This window comes from Colobus angolensis, unplaced genomic scaffold (genome assembly GCF_000951035.1).
Source record: "Colobus angolensis palliatus isolate OR3802 unplaced genomic scaffold, Cang.pa_1.0 Scaffold41, whole genome shotgun sequence".
NCBI lineage: Eukaryota > Metazoa > Chordata > Mammalia > Primates > Cercopithecidae > Colobus > Colobus angolensis.
The window spans coordinates 5,588,103-5,605,799 of NW_012117488.1; the positions used below are offsets into that span (position 1 = coordinate 5,588,103).

At 35.0% G+C, this 17,697-nt stretch overlaps 1 protein-coding gene across 1 annotated transcript in view; it reads left to right on the forward strand.

Moving 5' to 3' along the window:
- The window catches only part of COL24A1 (collagen, type XXIV, alpha 1), a 395,043-nt gene that overhangs the window by 171,322 nt on the left and 206,024 nt on the right, over positions 1 to 17,697 (forward strand). Inside the window, exons 21-24 of the mRNA XM_011956095.1 lie at positions 5,260 to 5,313; positions 6,383 to 6,427; positions 11,259 to 11,312; positions 15,036 to 15,080. Coding sequence (XP_011811485.1) covers positions 5,260 to 5,313; positions 6,383 to 6,427; positions 11,259 to 11,312; positions 15,036 to 15,080 — 198 coding nt within the window. The remainder of the gene's footprint in view (positions 1 to 5,259; positions 5,314 to 6,382; positions 6,428 to 11,258; positions 11,313 to 15,035; positions 15,081 to 17,697) is intronic.

The following is a 17,697-nucleotide window of genomic DNA, read 5'->3' on the forward strand; positions in this document are numbered from 1 at the left end:
GCACCCGCTGCAGTAGTAGAAGGAGGATATAAGCTTACCCTAAGTTGGCCAGAATAAGTATTTGGGTTTCTCAGGTGATGGGCAAGGCCATAAAGCTCCCAAGAGTTTATGTCTTTTGTAATTGGCTGCTAAGGTGGGTAGAGAAGTACCATCAGGTGGGAGCAGGGTTAGGCCAGTCTGAGCTCAGACTCTCCTTGGGCAGAGATTGCCGCACTCCTGTGGGGGAGGCGGTATGGTTCTTGGGCCAATGGGATTATGTTCCAGAGGGCATTTTGTTCCATAATACCCTCTGTCATCAAGGAAGTCAGGGAAAACTGGTAGCATTAGGTCTTACCCAGCTCCCATGCAGTTGGTGAGGCGGGTTTTGCCCTTGACAATGTGCCCCACTAGCAGCACTGAGTTTGTCTCCAGGTAGCCTGTGCTCAGCATTCAGACCTTGCCCCAGGCTATAAGCTTCCCTGCTGAGAAAGCAAGCAAGGCTTTCAGGCCTCGCCTATCCTTGCCTTCAAACACTGTTGGCCTTGGCTCCTGCACTACTCTCTGCAACAGTTCCCGTTCACCCCCAGATTCTGCTCAAGAGAGCTTGCTTCAGTCAAAATTATTACAAAGTTCAGTTGGAATCTTTTTTCAGCCTGTGATCCCTCCCAGATTCTGCTGGCTGCCTTCCCTGAGGGCCCTAGTGAGATATAGTCAGGCATGGCTTCCCTTGGCTTGAGAATGGGAGTGCCTACAATGCTCCTCCTGCTGCTGCTTCTACTTTTATATTTCACACTAAATCAGTTTCAGCTCTAGGTAAGGTTAAATCCTTCTCCTGTAATCCTGATTTTCAGGGTCCCCAGTGGGGATGTGTTTCTGGAGGCAGGTGTTTGCCCTCACGCACTTGGGAACTCACGGTTTTTTGCCTGCCTCACAGAATTTGTAGCAGTGTGCCACTTCTGTCAAAGGATCTATGAAATCCTTAAGTTATCCTGGGAATTTACTGTAGTGGTTCTTAGAACCAAAGTCCATGGTGTGAGTCTCCACACACTGTTCTGTTTGTCCAAGTGGAAGTCCCTTCCCTACTACCATTCCCAGCCTCTGCTAACCGCCATTCAATTTATTCTCTATCTCCATGAAATCAATATTTTTAGCTTCCACATATGAGTTGGAACATGCAACATTTGTCTTTCTGTGTCTAGCTTATTTCACTTAATATAATATCCTCCCATTCTATCCTTGTTGTTGCAAATATAGGATTTCATTCTTCTTATGGTGGAATAATATTCCATTGTGTATAATATATTACATTTTCTTTATCCAGTCACCTGTTGGTGGATACTTAGGTTGACTCTGTATCTTGGCTATTGTGAGTAGCACTGCAATAAACATGAGAATGCAGATGCTGTCTCTGATATACTGGCTTTCTTTCTTTGGGATATATACTCAGCAGTGGGATTGCTAAATCATATGATAGTTCTATTTTTATTTTTTTGAGGTGACTCCATACTTTTTTTCATATTAGCTGTATTGATTTACATTCCCACCAATACATCACCCTTTGTCTGCATTCTCACCATTATTTGTTATTTTCTGTCTTTTTAATAGTGATCATTCTAATGAGATGATATCTCATTCTGGTTTTGATTTGCATTTCCCTGATGACTAGAGCTGTTGAACATTTTTTCATTTATTTATTGGCCATTTGTATGTCTCCCTTTGAGAAATGTCTACTAATTAATGTCTGATACAAAAGGAGAAAGGAAACTGGTATTAATTAAGTTCCTGTTATATTCTAGGTATCATTTTGTTTATTCCTACGGCAACCTTACGATGCTGATGGTAACATGATTCTACAGATTAAGAAATAGTTTACATCTCTAGTAAACTGCAGAACTGGAATTCAAATCTGTACTCTACTTCCAGTTCTGCACAGTTTAACTTTTTAAAAATTTGTGTTTAACAAATGGTAAATATGAAACATATGTGCACAGCTTAAACAATGATGATAAAACAAACCCTATAAAGGATATTAAACAGAAAGCTGGAAGCCCCTTGTGTGTCTCTCTCTAATTGTGTCTACCTCCTCCATCTCTGCATTTAGAGGTAACTATTCTTTTGTTTTCACCATGCTTTTACCATCTATATATACTCCTACAACATCTGGTGCTTTGAGTGTTTTGTAAATTCATGTAAATGGAATTCTACTATACATATTCTTCAGTGACTTTCTTCTTCCATTCAGTTTTGTCTTTTCATCTTAATCCAGGTTGATACATATAATTATAGGTTCATTTTTAATTTACATTGTATAGTATAACTTACTATATAGATATACTGTGATTTTTTAATTGATACTACTGCTGATAAACGCTTATGGTCTTTCTTGTGGTTGGTTTGCAGAAATGCTCCAGGTGCGCCTATAAACTATGTAAATTCCCATTTAAGGATTCAGTAATTCTATAGATGACCATTAGATCAAGTTTGTTAATATTAGTGTTTAAGGTTTCTCTATTCCCGTGGTCTTTATCTGCTTGACTTATGGAGAAAAGTGTCTTGAAATTTCTCTCTCTAATAGTGGATTTGCCCAACTCTATTTACATATTCTTCAATTTTCACTTTTTATACTTGGAATTCATGTTATTAGATGCACAAAAATGGATAGTTTTTATCTCTTCTTGATGAATATAACCTTTAATCATTATTTAATTACACACTTAAATAACGTAGTTTACCTTCAGGTCTGCTAGATATAATAATAATGTAATTACATCAGCTCTTTTGGGCTGGTAAATGCCTTGCATATTTTATATTTTAGGTGTGTTTCTTGTAAATGGCATATAATTAGATTTTTTTTCTCTTAACTCAACTTTCATTTTTCCTTTAAGATTTTAATTTTGGTTTTGAAAGAAGAGAGAAAAGGCAGCCTAGATTTGTCTGCTTCACTGAAAGGATTATTTCTGGTCCTGGATAAATGGTTCCATCCCGAGTAAATAGTTTCAATGAGAGAGTTAGGGGGACCTCATTCCCTTTAATCAGTCAGCCCTCTGCAGGTTACACTCTGGATATGGAGCTGAGCCTGTTTCTTTCATGCACACCCTAATCTTAATATTATATATTCTTAGAGCCTTTTGAGCCCCAGAAGTTGTTTATAATTTTTTATTGTATGCTTATTTTTATCTACAAGTTTTTATTAGCCTATTATAACTCAATACAAAATGATTTTCATATATTAAAAATATTCTTATCCTCCCAGAAAGGATTTTGCTCCTTTTTCTAAAATCTTATTTATACTTTGCATATACCTCTACTTCTATTACAACTCTTAATGTAGTAAGTTTCATTTTAAAGGACCATCTCCCATAATAAATGATGAATTCATTGGAAACAGGGACTCTGTCTTACTGATAATTGTATACTTAGGGACTAATATTGTGCTGTTAATTGAGCCTTATACATAGTAGAAAATTAATAATATGTCAGATGAAAAATGAACAAACAGATGAATTAAGTGATTAAACTAACTGACAGGTGGTAGAATTCAAATATCACAACATTCTAATTCTGTACCTCCAGTCAGTGTAGACACTTAAAATCTTTCACTTTGAATTCTAAAAGAGCAGTTTCAGATATTGAAGGCAGTTTGAAATCATTGTATCAAATCAGGATTATTTCAATTGTAAGTGGTGGAAACCTGGCTTAAAACAGGCTTACATAAATACATGAAAAGTTCAGGGATTCAATCACAACTGAATTCAGGACCCTAAACAATATCAGAAGAGCCCAGTCACTCCAACTCTCTCCATTTGTTAATTCATTGATTTCATTCTCAGGCTGTCCCCTGGATGGTTTCCCACTGTTCAGTTTTACCTCACTTTTAATGCTATTCCCAGCAGTGCCACTGAAGTTTGAAATGTGCTTCAGTTGGGCTAAGTTGGGTCCCTTACTCATTCCTGGACCAGTCATTGTTTCTGGGAATGTACAATACACTGACTGACTTAGATCTCTATCACATGTTCACAGTTACAGCCGGAGGTGGAGTCACCTCCCCTCAAACAACATGCACGAAGAGTGAAGAGAGTTTTTCCTTGCCTGTAAAAGGATTAACATATATTGGACTGGCATGAGACACAATATGCCCATTTCCATAATCTAATCCATATCTTACTTTTAAAAATAAGAAAGCTGAATTTAAAAGTTAGGTTATTACCTAAAGTAATATAGTTTCTTGAATGGTACTATTTATGTAATAAGCTTACAATACTATATTATAGACTTTTAAACTGACAGAGAGTTTTGTTTTTATTTTGTTAAAATACAGCAAGTATAGAGTAAAATATAACATGAAAGAAAGATTCCCATGTAGTTTGTCACTCTGCTACATTTCAGAACAAGATCAAAGTCACCTAATAGATTTGCTCTTTGGTGTAGTTATTTAAAAATTATATAAGTACAGTTAAAAATTAGATAAAACTTCTTAATGGTTATAAAATGACTAAAAGCAATCATTCAAACTATAATTCTAAAAATAGACTTAGAACTTTGCTGGCATCTTGCGTCGTTAGGAGAACAGAACTTATTAAGAAAATGTGGCCATGTTGAATAGACGTATACTGTTTTCTGATTTAAGACTTTTTAAAAATAGTTACTTTGAAAGGGTTTTCATTCAGAGAGCAATTGATTTTTAACAACATGTATTTTGTTTAACAAAATACTTTTTTAGTATTGAAATTTCTAGTCAAATTCACACTCACTTTCTTCTGCAAATTTCTCTTCTCTTTTTGTCATCTTGTAGCAAAAAGGGAAATAAGCTGAAGAATATTCTTCAACTAATGAGTAATGAAGAACTAATGCGTTCTTCAACTAACAAATAATGAGTTCCAGACTCTGCAGGTCTCTTAATAGGTATTAAAACACTATTTGTTTCCTCCATCTGTTTTCAGACTTTGTGAACACTCTGTTTATTTTACTCTTATCAGTTTAACAATTGGCCCTGTTGCTTCCATTTTAGAAATACTTTTTCTGAAAAGGTGTCTGGAGGTTGAAGAATAAAATACTGAGCAGATTATTTGAATATTAACTTACTGTTTAAAAATAAGTTTATCCTATGTTTTTGGATGGCTTGTTGTTTTCTGCTTGTCTATATTGCCACCCATTTTGAGAACTTCTTAATGGGAAATGAATGGTTTCAAAGAGTGTTGTCCATCTCCACATTAATGCTGATTTATCAAAATGTCAGTTGATCTAAAATTTCTATTGTGTGCATTTATATTGCTTTTACAGGGACTCCTCGGAAATAGAGGGCCTCCTGGACCTCCTGGTCTCAAAGGAACTCAGGTATGGAAGAAGTGATATCCAGTCAGCTTCAGCAAGGTTTTTAGTTAAAAGTTTCCCTTTTTATTTATTGTGGGCCTTCAGCTTTTGCTTAAACACTATCAGATTTCCAGTTACCATTTTATTTATTTATTTAGACAGAGTCTCACTGTCTTTCCCAGGATGGAGTGCAGTGGTGCAATCTTGGCTCACTGTAGCCTCGACCTCCTGGGCTCCAGCAATCCTCCTACCTCAACCTCCCAAGTAGCTGGGAGTACAGGTGCACCACCATTAGCCTGGCTAATTTTTGTATTTTTTGTAAAGACACAGTTTTGCTATATTAGCCAGGTTGGCCTACTTCTGGCCTCAAGCAGTCCCTCCCACCTAAACGTCCCAGAGTGCTGGGATTACAGGCATGAGCCACTGTGCCCAGCCTTCAAGTTAACACTTTATTTTGCCAGTTATGGAATAGAATTTAGAATCATTTTACAGTGTTCTGAATTCATTAAATGATTTATGTTAGTAGTCTCCAATGGAACGTCTGAAGAATCTGAACCCAGAATCTCACTCACATATATTAGAATTTGTATTTACTATTTGTGACTACTTAATATTTTTGAACCAATAAATTGTATTTTAATTGAATTGTGAATTGAGCAAAATGTTCACCAAATAAATAATATATACTATATGATTCTAGGGAGGTCTGTATGTATTATTCAGAAAGCAATCAACTATTTTTTAAAGGTAAATCAGTATATTCAGTAAATATGTCTGTAAATGGAGTAAAAACACTTACTGCTTTTTTATTCTCTTAGAGAATTATGAATAAAAACTTCTAATTTCTTTTCTATATTCATCTTCAGTCTCTATTCACCCATATAGTTTTTGGTCCTTACAAGAATGCACCAGGTTCACACAAAAAAACTAAAGTGTTGTGGGGTGATGGAGTTCAAAGTACAAGAAAGTAACAGCATTGTTTTTATCACATCTCAGAATGAGCCTCACATTTTAGAATAAATAGAGAAAATAAGAGTTTACATTTTTAAATACTCATTTTAGGCCATAATATGTTCTGATTTTTGTTTTTAAGGGAGAAGAAGGACCAACTGGACCCTTTGGGGAACTGGGGCCACGAGTAGGTATCGTATAAATAATTTTCCATAAGTGGTTTTCTTGAAAATAGCTGTTCTATAAATGTTTTTAACGTCATAATATTTTACATTACAGTGAAGGACAAAAATGAAAACAAACTATAGTCATAAAATGCCCCAAAATAAAACAGGCCAATAACTGGAAGTCTCAAAGATGGTTTGAATGATGTTATACCTACTATGTAGTTGCTTGCTATTCTATAGACTTAGTAATTTGTGCAAACTGTTTATAAATTTCTTGAAATGTAATAGGAAGCTAAATACTTTAGCCATTTTAGTAATATTCTGAGATTTCCTGTTTTCTAAATGTGTTAGTAAAATTACGGAAGGCTAATAAGATGTATTTTCTGCCAATGTTTTTGTCAGATAATACCATGGGTAATATGTGAATTGTTTTCAAGTTCTAGAAATGAATTATTTAAAAATTTTTGGTATACATGACCAAAGTTTACCTTATGAAATAATTAAGTTATATGTGTTACATTTATTTTAAGAGGCATTAGACTCATATGAAATACATCTCATTTCTTTTATTGACAACATCATAAAGTACTGGTTCTTAAAATGCTTTTACATTTAAAAAGACTGTAATTATTTCTTTCACATTTTTACCTTACTAGCACATATATTGCTACTATCCCATTGGGGGTAAAAAAGAGTTTTCATTTTATTTTTTGTGAGAGTTATATAACAGAAAAACTGGAATTTGAGCCCAATAAAATTGATCTTATTTAAAATTTACTTCCTTTGAAAACAGGAGAACCATATTCACCTCTGGTCTACACAGTCTTAATATTAATAATTACTGTTGTTGCTATTCGTTGAATATCAATTTGGGGCCTAATATTGCTATAAGTATATGAATCATCTTTAATACTGAAAACAACTCTGCAAGATATCATTCCTATTTTTAGATTTGAAAATAAGGTTTTAATATTACATGTTCAAGTATAACATGATCAAATCAAAATCAATACAATATGATAGAATTTAAGTAGGACAAGAAGTTATGATTCTGTTACTGATACTCTGAATCGCTTGATTTCAAAGACTTTGAAAATGTGCTGATACCAGATTCCAGTGAGATTCTTTCCATAATGTAAATATGTATGACTTATCTTAATATCCTACACAGTGCTTGAAATAGTACTATTAAAGATAAAAGGAATGTCACATTAAGGCTCTTACCAAGCAGTGGAAATAAAAATAGAAATGGTTTTGTAAATATCAGAAAAAATATAGTAATTCAGGTTCTTAACTCTATTTCTTGTTCTGTGTGTCTAACTTAGAGAACAATTGATATTTAATAATAATAGGATGGTTTTCAGTTCTTTGCTTTGCTTTTTGCCTTTTAGGAAATTATTCGATAATTTTGAGCAGGCAAAAGCAAAAATTAGAATGTTTTGACTTCTACTCTAATAAGACTAGAAGTCTTAAATACAGTTGTAAGTGGCTAAATCTTTTATGTGTAGTAAAAACAGAATGTGAGCCAGAGGGTTGTTCTGTTCCACTTTAAGAAGAAAAAATATGAGCATGTCTTAATTGACAACAGCAATAAAATCCAATATAGCAGGGGTCCCCAACCCCCAGGCCATGGACTGGGCATGAGCATTACCACTTGTATTAGTCAAGGTTCTCTAGAGGGACAGAACTAATAGGATATATGTAAAGGGGAGTTTATTAAGTATTAACTTACACGATCACAAGGTCCCACAATAGGCTGTCTGCAAGCTGAGGAGCAAGGAGGACCAGTCTGAGTCCCAAAACTAAAGAACTTGGAGTCCAATGATGGAAGGCAGAGAAACATCCAGCATGGGAGAAAGATGCAGGCTGGGAGGCTAGGGCAGTCTCTCCTTTTCACATGTTTCTGCCTGAAAAAAATTTTATATTTGCTGGCAGTTTACTAGATTGTGCCCACCAGATTAAGGGTGCATCTGCCTTCCCTAGCTCACTGACTCAAATGTTAATCTCTTTTGGCAACACCCTCACAGACACACCCGGGATCAATACTTCATATCCTTCAATCCAGTCAAGTTGACACTCAGTATTGACCATCTAACTGCCTGAGCTTCACCTCCTGTCAGATGAGCAGCAGCATTAGATTCTCATAGGAGCGGAAACGCTGTTGTGAACTGTGCAAGCAAGGGATCTAGGTTGTGTGATCTTTATGAGAATCTAATGCCTGATGATCTTCTGAGGTGGACCAGTTTCATCCTAAAACCATACCCTGCCACCTCATCTGTGGACCTGCTCTCCCCCACTGATCTTATCTTCTATTCTTTTCAGCTACTCACTGCTACAGTCATACCCTTTAGTTTGTCATTACCAGTGATAGCAACCTCTCATTTTCAATTTTAAACTTCTCATTTCCCAACCACCATCTTTCTTTCTAATACATTCTCTCTTATTATCCAATGTAATAAACCCAATAGGAATGTCAGTGCATTGATTCTGCTGCTTTTCCATTGTGTCTTGTCTCCTTTATGATCACAAATTCCTCATCTTGCTTAAAACGTTATAATTATGCCTTTGATTACATTCTGAATTCTGTCTTCAAACCTATTTATTCTCTTGCTTTTCTAAATTATTACTTTATACTTTGTTTCTTCAAACTCCGTTCAGTTCTCTCTCATCCTTATTCTTAGCCTTTGCCTTGCATCCTACTTCCCTGAGAAGATTTAAGTAACCAGAAGAGAACTTACAGTTTTCTGCCATTTCATGTACCCACCTTCTTCTGTCTATACTCTGCTTTCTTTCTATTGTTGTTGATGAGCAGGCCATTTTTCAAGCTAAGGAAAACTTCCACTTGTTTACTGCATACTCTGTCCTCTTGACTACTCAAGATAATTGGTCCAACAGTTCTCTCTGTCTCTGCTATATTTTCTCTTCTCTACACGAAATCATTCCTATCAGCATATAAAGCTGCTGCTATTCTTCTAGCTTAAAAACAAAACCAAAACTTTTTTGGTCTCAGTTTCCCTTCCAAGTGTTACCCTATTTTTGTCTTTCCCTTTTCAGTAAAATGCCTCAAAAGTGTTGTCTATACATGCTCTTTCAGGTTTTTCTCTTCCCTCTATCTGCTTAAACCATATTTGTTCCCACCACTACAATACAAATAATCTGATCAGTATGATCAGTGGTTTCTGTATTGCTGGATCCAATTGTCATTTCTCAATCCTCAGAGTCCTCTTATTGCTCAATACTTCTATTCTTCAGAATTTGACAAGATCACTCTCTCCTCCTAGAAACAATTTCTTTACTTCCATTATTTTCCTCCTAACTTTCTGGCACAAATTAAATATTTTTCTAATTTCTTCAAATTCTAAGTTTTGGAATACCCCAAAGCTTGGCCTGTGGATTTCTCATTTCTATCTATACTCACTGGCTAAATGAGGTCATCCAGCCTAGGGCTTTAAATACCATCAAAATGCTGGTGGTTTCCAAGATTATTTCTTCTTATCAGATCTTTCTACCTGTTAAATTCTGGATTTGTATAAATAACTACCACAAGATCTCTCCATTTAGATGTCTAACAAGCATATCAAACTAAAATGTCCAAAACTTAGCTTCTTATTTACTCTCCAAACCTGTTTTCAGTCTTCATCATTTCATTTGGTCTGCTACTCTTACATTAAAATCCGGAGATTCATTTTTGACTCTTCTCTTTCTCCCGCATTTCACACATGACCTGCCAGCAGTTCCTGGAAGCTCTACCTTCATATTATATCCAGAATCTTACCACTCTGCTACCACCCTGATTCACACCCCCATCATCTCTCACTTGGATTATTGTACTAGACTCTTATTCGGACTCTTTTCTTCTACCCTGGAATCAAAGTGATCCTGTTAAAACTTAGATCTTATCAGTTGTCTCCTTAAACCTTGTCTAAGGCTTCCTGTCTCACTCAGATAAAAGTCAAAGTCCTAACTGCAACCTACAAGGCCCTATGTGACCTGACTTCTCATCCCCCATTTCCTTCTTTGACCTCATCACTTTACTGGTCTTCTTCTCTCAATTCTTCAGCTTCTCCTGGTTTCTCCAACATACTACACACATTTTAGCTGTAGTGCCTGTGCACATGCCCTTTTCCTCAGCCTGGAATACTTTTCCTTCAGATATCCATATAACTTGTCCCTTTCTTTAGGTCTTTACTCAAATGCCACCAAACTGCCAACTCCCCCAGGGAATGGCACTCTCTAGGGAAGTTGGTTGAGGGTCAAGGGTCACACTCTTCACAGAACCCTGGGATCTCTCTTCTCTCCCTAGGCCTGGGGAAATAGCTTCACTCCCTCTCTCTCTCTCTCTCTCTCTCTCATTGTCATCAAAGACAAGTCATTTCTTACCTTTAGACTCTCTGAAAACTAAAGTAAGAATACAAGTAATCTGCAAACAACTTTTTGGTGAGGTCTTCTTTCCTGGAATTTTATGAACACTTTCAATAAAACTCCCACAACAGTTTATATATCCCTTCCTTGCTTGATTTGTTGCCTTTCATATTACTACTACCTAACATACTATATATTTTACTAATTTTTAAAAACGTTGTTATTCTCACTAAAATATAAGCTCTATGAGGGCAGGTGTGTTTAGTGCAATCCTCGATCCTCTGCATCTAGAACTGTTCATGGCACGCAGTAGACAGATGGATATTTGTAGAATGAATGACGAATGAGTATGATGAAATACATTTATCAAATAATGTTAAAGTGTTTAATTTTATAAGAATAGTCTAAATTTCATATATCTCAGGAAACTTTCAAAAATGAGAATGACTAAACATGTATACTTTCTTATTTTATTCTGTTCTGTTCTAGGGAAAACCAGGTCAAAAGGGGTATGCAGGTGAACCAGGACCAGAAGGCTTAAAGGTAAAGCAACTGACTTTATTATCAGTTTTAAAATATAATTTTCAGAAACATAAAATTATGACTTTCATACAAATATGAAATGAACACATCAACTTAAAAAGAACTGGTAAGATGTTAAAACTGTTACAAAGAGCAACTAAGAATCTATATCTTTATATCTGTATCTATTTATATGCAGGTTGAGTATCCCCTGTCTGAAATGCATGGAACGAGAAGTGTTTCAGATTTCAGATTTTTTTGGAATTTTGAATATTTGTATTATACATGCTTACAAGTTAAGCATCCCAAATCCAAAAATCTGGATTTTTGCTCCAATGAGCATTTTCTTTCAATGTCATGCTGGTACTCAAAAAGTTTCAGATTTTAGAACATTTATTATTTCAGATCTTGGATCTTGGATGCCCAATCTGTGTATCTGTGATTATGTCTGTGTCTATATTCTATATCTATGTATGTGATTTAATAAAGAAATGTTAGGATAAGATTTGTGGGTTGCATACAGGGCAATAAACCATAACTTCTGGGGTTATCAATTCTACTGGGTGGAAATCTACAAGTTCATATAACTTTACTAAGTCTGGATCTTTTAATCACTAGTAAACAGTGAGTCTAAGTATATTCACTAGATAATCACTGGGTAACCTTCATCACTTTATGATATTAAAAAGATGTATCACTCACTATTTACTTTATCTCCAAGGTCTTGGATAATTTTTTTATAACACCAACAAATATAAAGTAATGCAATGGTTTATTACATACAGAATTGAGACCTGAAAGAAACTAGCTTATAAGAATTGGTAAGTTTTGCAAATTTAAAATTTAACTATAAATTGACGTAGTCACAGCATTTTTACTAAGTTTCCTAAAGCTAATTTTTTTTTTATTATTAAACTCCCCCTTTTTATGATGCTGGAACCTAAGGAAAAGCTAAGCAATACTTTTCAAGCTTGATAAAGAATGATGAGCTAAAGCATGTTTTAATGTATCAGTATATATGAAGCTAAAGTTATCCTGGGGCAGAATATGTGTACCTGACTCTTTCTCAAGTTACATACAAAAGTCCTCTGAAAAATAGGTTAGTAGTATTTATAAACAGAAGGCTTAATCAATTCGCCTTTACTGGGATTAACAATTCTCCTTTACTTGACTGCCAAATAGTGCTAGGAAATCCAACTGTGAGCTACCATCCAGTGAAATTGGCAAGAAACGGAATCTTAGTATTTTTATACTTTCTCTCCCTATAATCACACCAAAATCTAGGCGGCTTCTGTGTTACCTAGTAAACAGAGGAAATTTTGTAATGTTCATTCCTTCCTAGCTGTCACTGAAATTTGCATTTCAATACATCATGTAGCGATTAACTGGGACCTGGCACTCCCTCGGGGAGTTGGTTAAGGAACACACTCTTCATAGAACCCTAGATCTGTGTTCTTTTTCTAGACCTGGGGAAATAGCTTCTCTCTCTCTCTTTCGTTGTTGTCAAAGACAAGTAACTTCTTACCTTCAGACTCTGAAACTAAAGAATGCAAGTAATCTGCAAACAACTTTTGCTTTTTGACTGTTAACACAAACTTCCCTTAAAACTAAGTAGCACAAAGGGTTCATCTTTTTTGGAATTTAAGAAGGGTAACCTATGGGTAAGGAGGGAAAAATACTAGAAAACTAATAATCCATATATTATTCTTCCATAAATTTTCCATAAATGCTGTCTAATGAGCTGCCTGTTAAAATTAGCTATTAAAACCTACTGCAGTGCTTCACTCTTTACTATTTATCTAAATACATACAGAAACTGAAAAGAAAACTTGTATAGACTTTGAAAGTTTATTTCAGTGATCACTCATGATGAATATTAAGTTTCAGTGCTTAAAATCACCACTATCCAATAGAAATGCAGTATGAACCACAGATACGAGCCACATTAAATAGTGAAAAGAAAGAAGTAAAGTTAATTTAGTAGTACATTTTATGTAACTCAAGATATCAAAATATTATATCCTTTAAACATGTAATCAATATTGAAATTATTAATGAGATGTTTTATATTCTTGTTTTGTAGAAAGTCTTTGAAATCTGATGCATTTTCTTATACTTATATCACACTTCAATTGAGACCAGCTATTTCAAATATTCAGTAGCCTCACGTCATTATTGGCTACAATATTGTTCAGTATCTTAATATCTTACTGTTCTACACTGGAATATAATTATTAATGTTTAGACAGTAGTTGATTAATTTTAGACATAACATATTTAATCTGTTTCTGTACACAAAATGTATATTGTTATTAGAGTATGTCTCTGTGGTACTTTGAACTTAATCTTTTACCTTTCGTTAATCTATACCTTTGCCAATGCCATTCCTCACCGCTAAAAATGGCCCTTCCTCATTACCAGTGTTAAGTATCCCATATTTTTCAGGGCCCCACTTACAGTTTCATAATCCATTATTTGAAATCATTAATGTTTGGATTTTTGAAAAGTAACACATCACATATAGTATATTTTATTTATCACTACCAGAAGGGTGTGGGACAGCATACCATAATTAGATATATTAATATTTCTGTAGTGAAATGTAAGGATGTTCAGATTAATTGGAATACATCAAGACTATAAATGGCCATATTCAGAACAAAGTAAGCTTTACTGCCAAATCAATCCAAGTTAGGTCAACTTTGCCACCAAATGAGTTGTGAAAAACTCTGAGTTTTCAGAGCTTTATGGACTACAAACTTTTGTTTCAGAGGTTATGAACATGCGTTACTTCTCCAGTGATGCCAGCTCCAGCTGTTCCAGTTCACAGGGTGCCTGCTCCTAGGACCTCCTTTAGTACTTAACCTGTCACATGTATTGTTCTATTTGAGCAAATGGAACATCCCTGTGGGAAAGACTTTAATTTCATTCTTCTTAATACCTTTCACCGTGCTTACTACTCTGCCTTTTACAGAGTACACCTCAATAAAGATTTTATTTTTAAAAATTTTATTTATAAAAGTGATTAAAAGTCACGAATAGGAGAATATTTTTTAAGAAAATAGATTATTACCTGATATGGTTTGGATTTGTGCCCCTGCCCAACTCTCATGTCAAATTGGAGGAGGGACCTAGTGGGAAGCGATTGGCTCATTGGGGCGGATTTCCATTTTGCTGTTCTTGTGACAGTGAGTGAGTTCTCACGAGATCTGACGGCTTAAACATGTGTAGCACTTCCCCCTTTGCTCTCACTCTCTCCTGCTCCAACATGTGAAGTTGTTCTTGCTTCCCCTTTACCTTCCACCATGATTATAAGTTTCCTGAGGCCTCCCAGTCATGCTTGGTGTTAAACCGTGGAACTGTGAGTTAATTAAACCTCTTTTCTTCATAAACTACCCAGTCTCAGGTAGTTCTTTATAGCAGTGTAAGAACAGATGGATACATTACTATTTGAATGAAAATAGAGGGTAGGCCACATTTCATAGAAATACTTTAACAGAGTTTTTTAAAATTTTTATTTTAAGTTCTGGGGTACGTGTGCAGGATATGTAGGTTTGTTATATAGGTAAACGTGTGCCATGGTGGTTTGCTGCATCTATAACAGAGTTTTAAGTAACTGAAATTCCCTTTGCCTTTTTCTAGGTTATGACTAGATAATTGCATTAAAAATGAAAGTTGAAACTGTCGTGAATAATCTAGCTTGAAAAATAACTGTTTTTGCAACTTTATATTCTTTTTTGACAGGGAGAAGTAGGAGATCAAGGAAATATTGGGAAAATTGGTGAAACAGTAAGCTTATTTTATGCTCTTTTTTTTAAATCAACTGTAAGCATTTTTAGGAATCATATTAGCCATGATTATGTTCACTATAATCAAGTTACTCAGAATCAGAGTAATTCTTATCCACTACAAATTTAAACTTACTTGTGATGTTTCTACTGACAAATAAAACCTAATGTACGAGGGAGAAATGAGAGAAAACACAATTGATGATGTTTTCATCCAATATAAACTATATTTGTGACCTCAGAAACATTGTTTCTAATATTTTATTTTTAATTTTATTCTGATAGCTTCAATCTAAATTTGACCTTAACATTTTTCATTAATTTTATGATGATGATGATGATGATGATGATGATGATGATGATGATTTGAGATGGAGTCTTGCTCTGTCGCCCAGGCTGGAGTGCAGTGGCACAATCTCGGCTCACTGCAACCTCGGCCTCCCAGGTGCAAGCGATTCTCCTGCCTCAGCCTTCTGGGATAGCTGGAGTTACAGGTGTGCGCCACAATACACCCGGCTAATTTTTGTATTTTTGGTAGAGACGGCATTTCCCCATGTTGACCAGGCTAATCTCGAACTCCTGACCTCAAGTAGTCCACCTGCTTCAGCTTCCCAAAGTGCTGGGATTACAGGTGTGAGCCACAGCGCTCAGCCATTTTTCATTATTAAAAAACTTATTAAATTATATAATAATTTAATAGCTTGAATATAGTTTTTTTTTTTTAGGTTTGAAGAGTTGAGGTAAACTAAGAGATATTGAGCTGGAAAGTATAATTGTGGTCCTCAAATAAAGATTGAATTGTTCAAATTAATATTATTGTGGAAGAACAGGCTTCATGTTGTATTTGAATCAGATTTGTTAGAAGTAATTTTATTTTTTACAGTGAAGAAAGCCAGCCAAAATATTCTCTAACAAATGAACTTACGTAGCATATATAAAGTGGAACATTAAATTAACAGCAGGAAAGTGAATTTGTTTACAGAATGTGCCAAATTAATTGTCACAAAGTAGATAATTATTTCTTATGACTTAAAATTTGTTTTTCTATTGATTGTTTTATAGGATTAAATAATTAAACAATTATAAATCTTGGTGTTGTGACAAAACAACAAAACATTTCTGATACTCATTTTTTGTTATTAATTGTTAATAAAAATAGGAAGAGTATCTGTGTAGTCTTAAAAGATCATTGCCATACTTAATTAACCCTGAGTCACTAGAAGGAGAACTTTTTGTTCTTGTTTTTTCTGGGAAAGTTTCAAGGAAGTATTTATATGAATTAGATTATTAAAGGCTTCTAGTGAGATATGATTGTAACTTATATTTCTCTAAGGTTACTCAAATTCTGCCTTTTCTGAGTGACAAATTGCTTAAGAAATATATATAAAGTTGGTATCCAAAGTTAAAATGCTAATGAAGAACATATTTTCTTAAAATAATATCTTACATATTAAACTTCTAAGTGTCATTTACTTAATAGTTTTGGACTAATTCCACACAGTATAAGAACCCACTGCCGGTACTTTCCAAAGAGCACATGGACTATCTTGGCAGGTAGTAGATTTTTGTCACTGGAGGGAAAATAACATTTATGGAACATTTGCTGTGTACTGGGTATAATGCTAAGTGACATTTCATATTATGATATTTAATTTAATTCTCAAAGAGCTTTAAAAGATACATTTTGTTATTCTGGTTTTTAAAATTAGGAATCTGGGTCGGGCGCGGTGGCTCAAGCCTGTAATCCCAGCACTTTGGGAGGCCGAGACGGGCGGATCACGAGGTCAGGAGATCAAGACCATCCTGGCTAACACCGTGAAAACCCATCTCTACTAAAAAATACAAAAAACTAGCCGGGCGAGGTGGCGGGCACCCGTAGTCCCAGCTACTCGGGAGGCTGAGGCAGGAGAATGGCGTAAACCCGGGAGGCGGAGCTTGCAGTGACTGAGATCCGGCCACTGCACTCCAGCCTGGGCGATAGAGTGAGACTCCGTCTCAAAAAAAAAAAAAAAATTAGGAATCTGGAGCACATTGAGTAACTAGTTCAAAGTTACATAGCTAATAAATTACTGAATTGAGATTTAAACCCGGAGCTCCTAACTCAAAATCCAAATCTCTGCATTATGCCGTGCTTGGATGTTTTAACATTAGTTCGATAGCTATCTCATATAAATGTTGTAGAGAGTCTTTAAGCATGTGATAAGTTATTAGACAAAAAGACCTTCCAACTTCGAGATTCTGTCTTTCTTGTTAAGGATGGCACATGAAGCCTTCTTTAAAAAATTACTGACTATATCAAATTAATTCAAATATATAAAATGTCTGAAGAATATTTTTGTTTCTCAGTAATTCTGGCTTTCATTTTGCCTTTATAATTTCCAAATCTTAGGAATATAGTTCATCTAATCCAGAGTTCTGTTGCCAAGAAAATTCTTGAGAGATAGGAGAAGATACAGTTGTACTTCATGACATCTATCTTGTAATTGTAGTAGCTGATTTTTACTTTGCTCAATCTTTTTGTATAGTCATTAATTGCTTTTAACTGGCCCTCCTCCAGGTTTGTTTGTTTCTAGATTTATACTAATTAGAATTCAATATGTGATAGAGTGTGCTAAGCA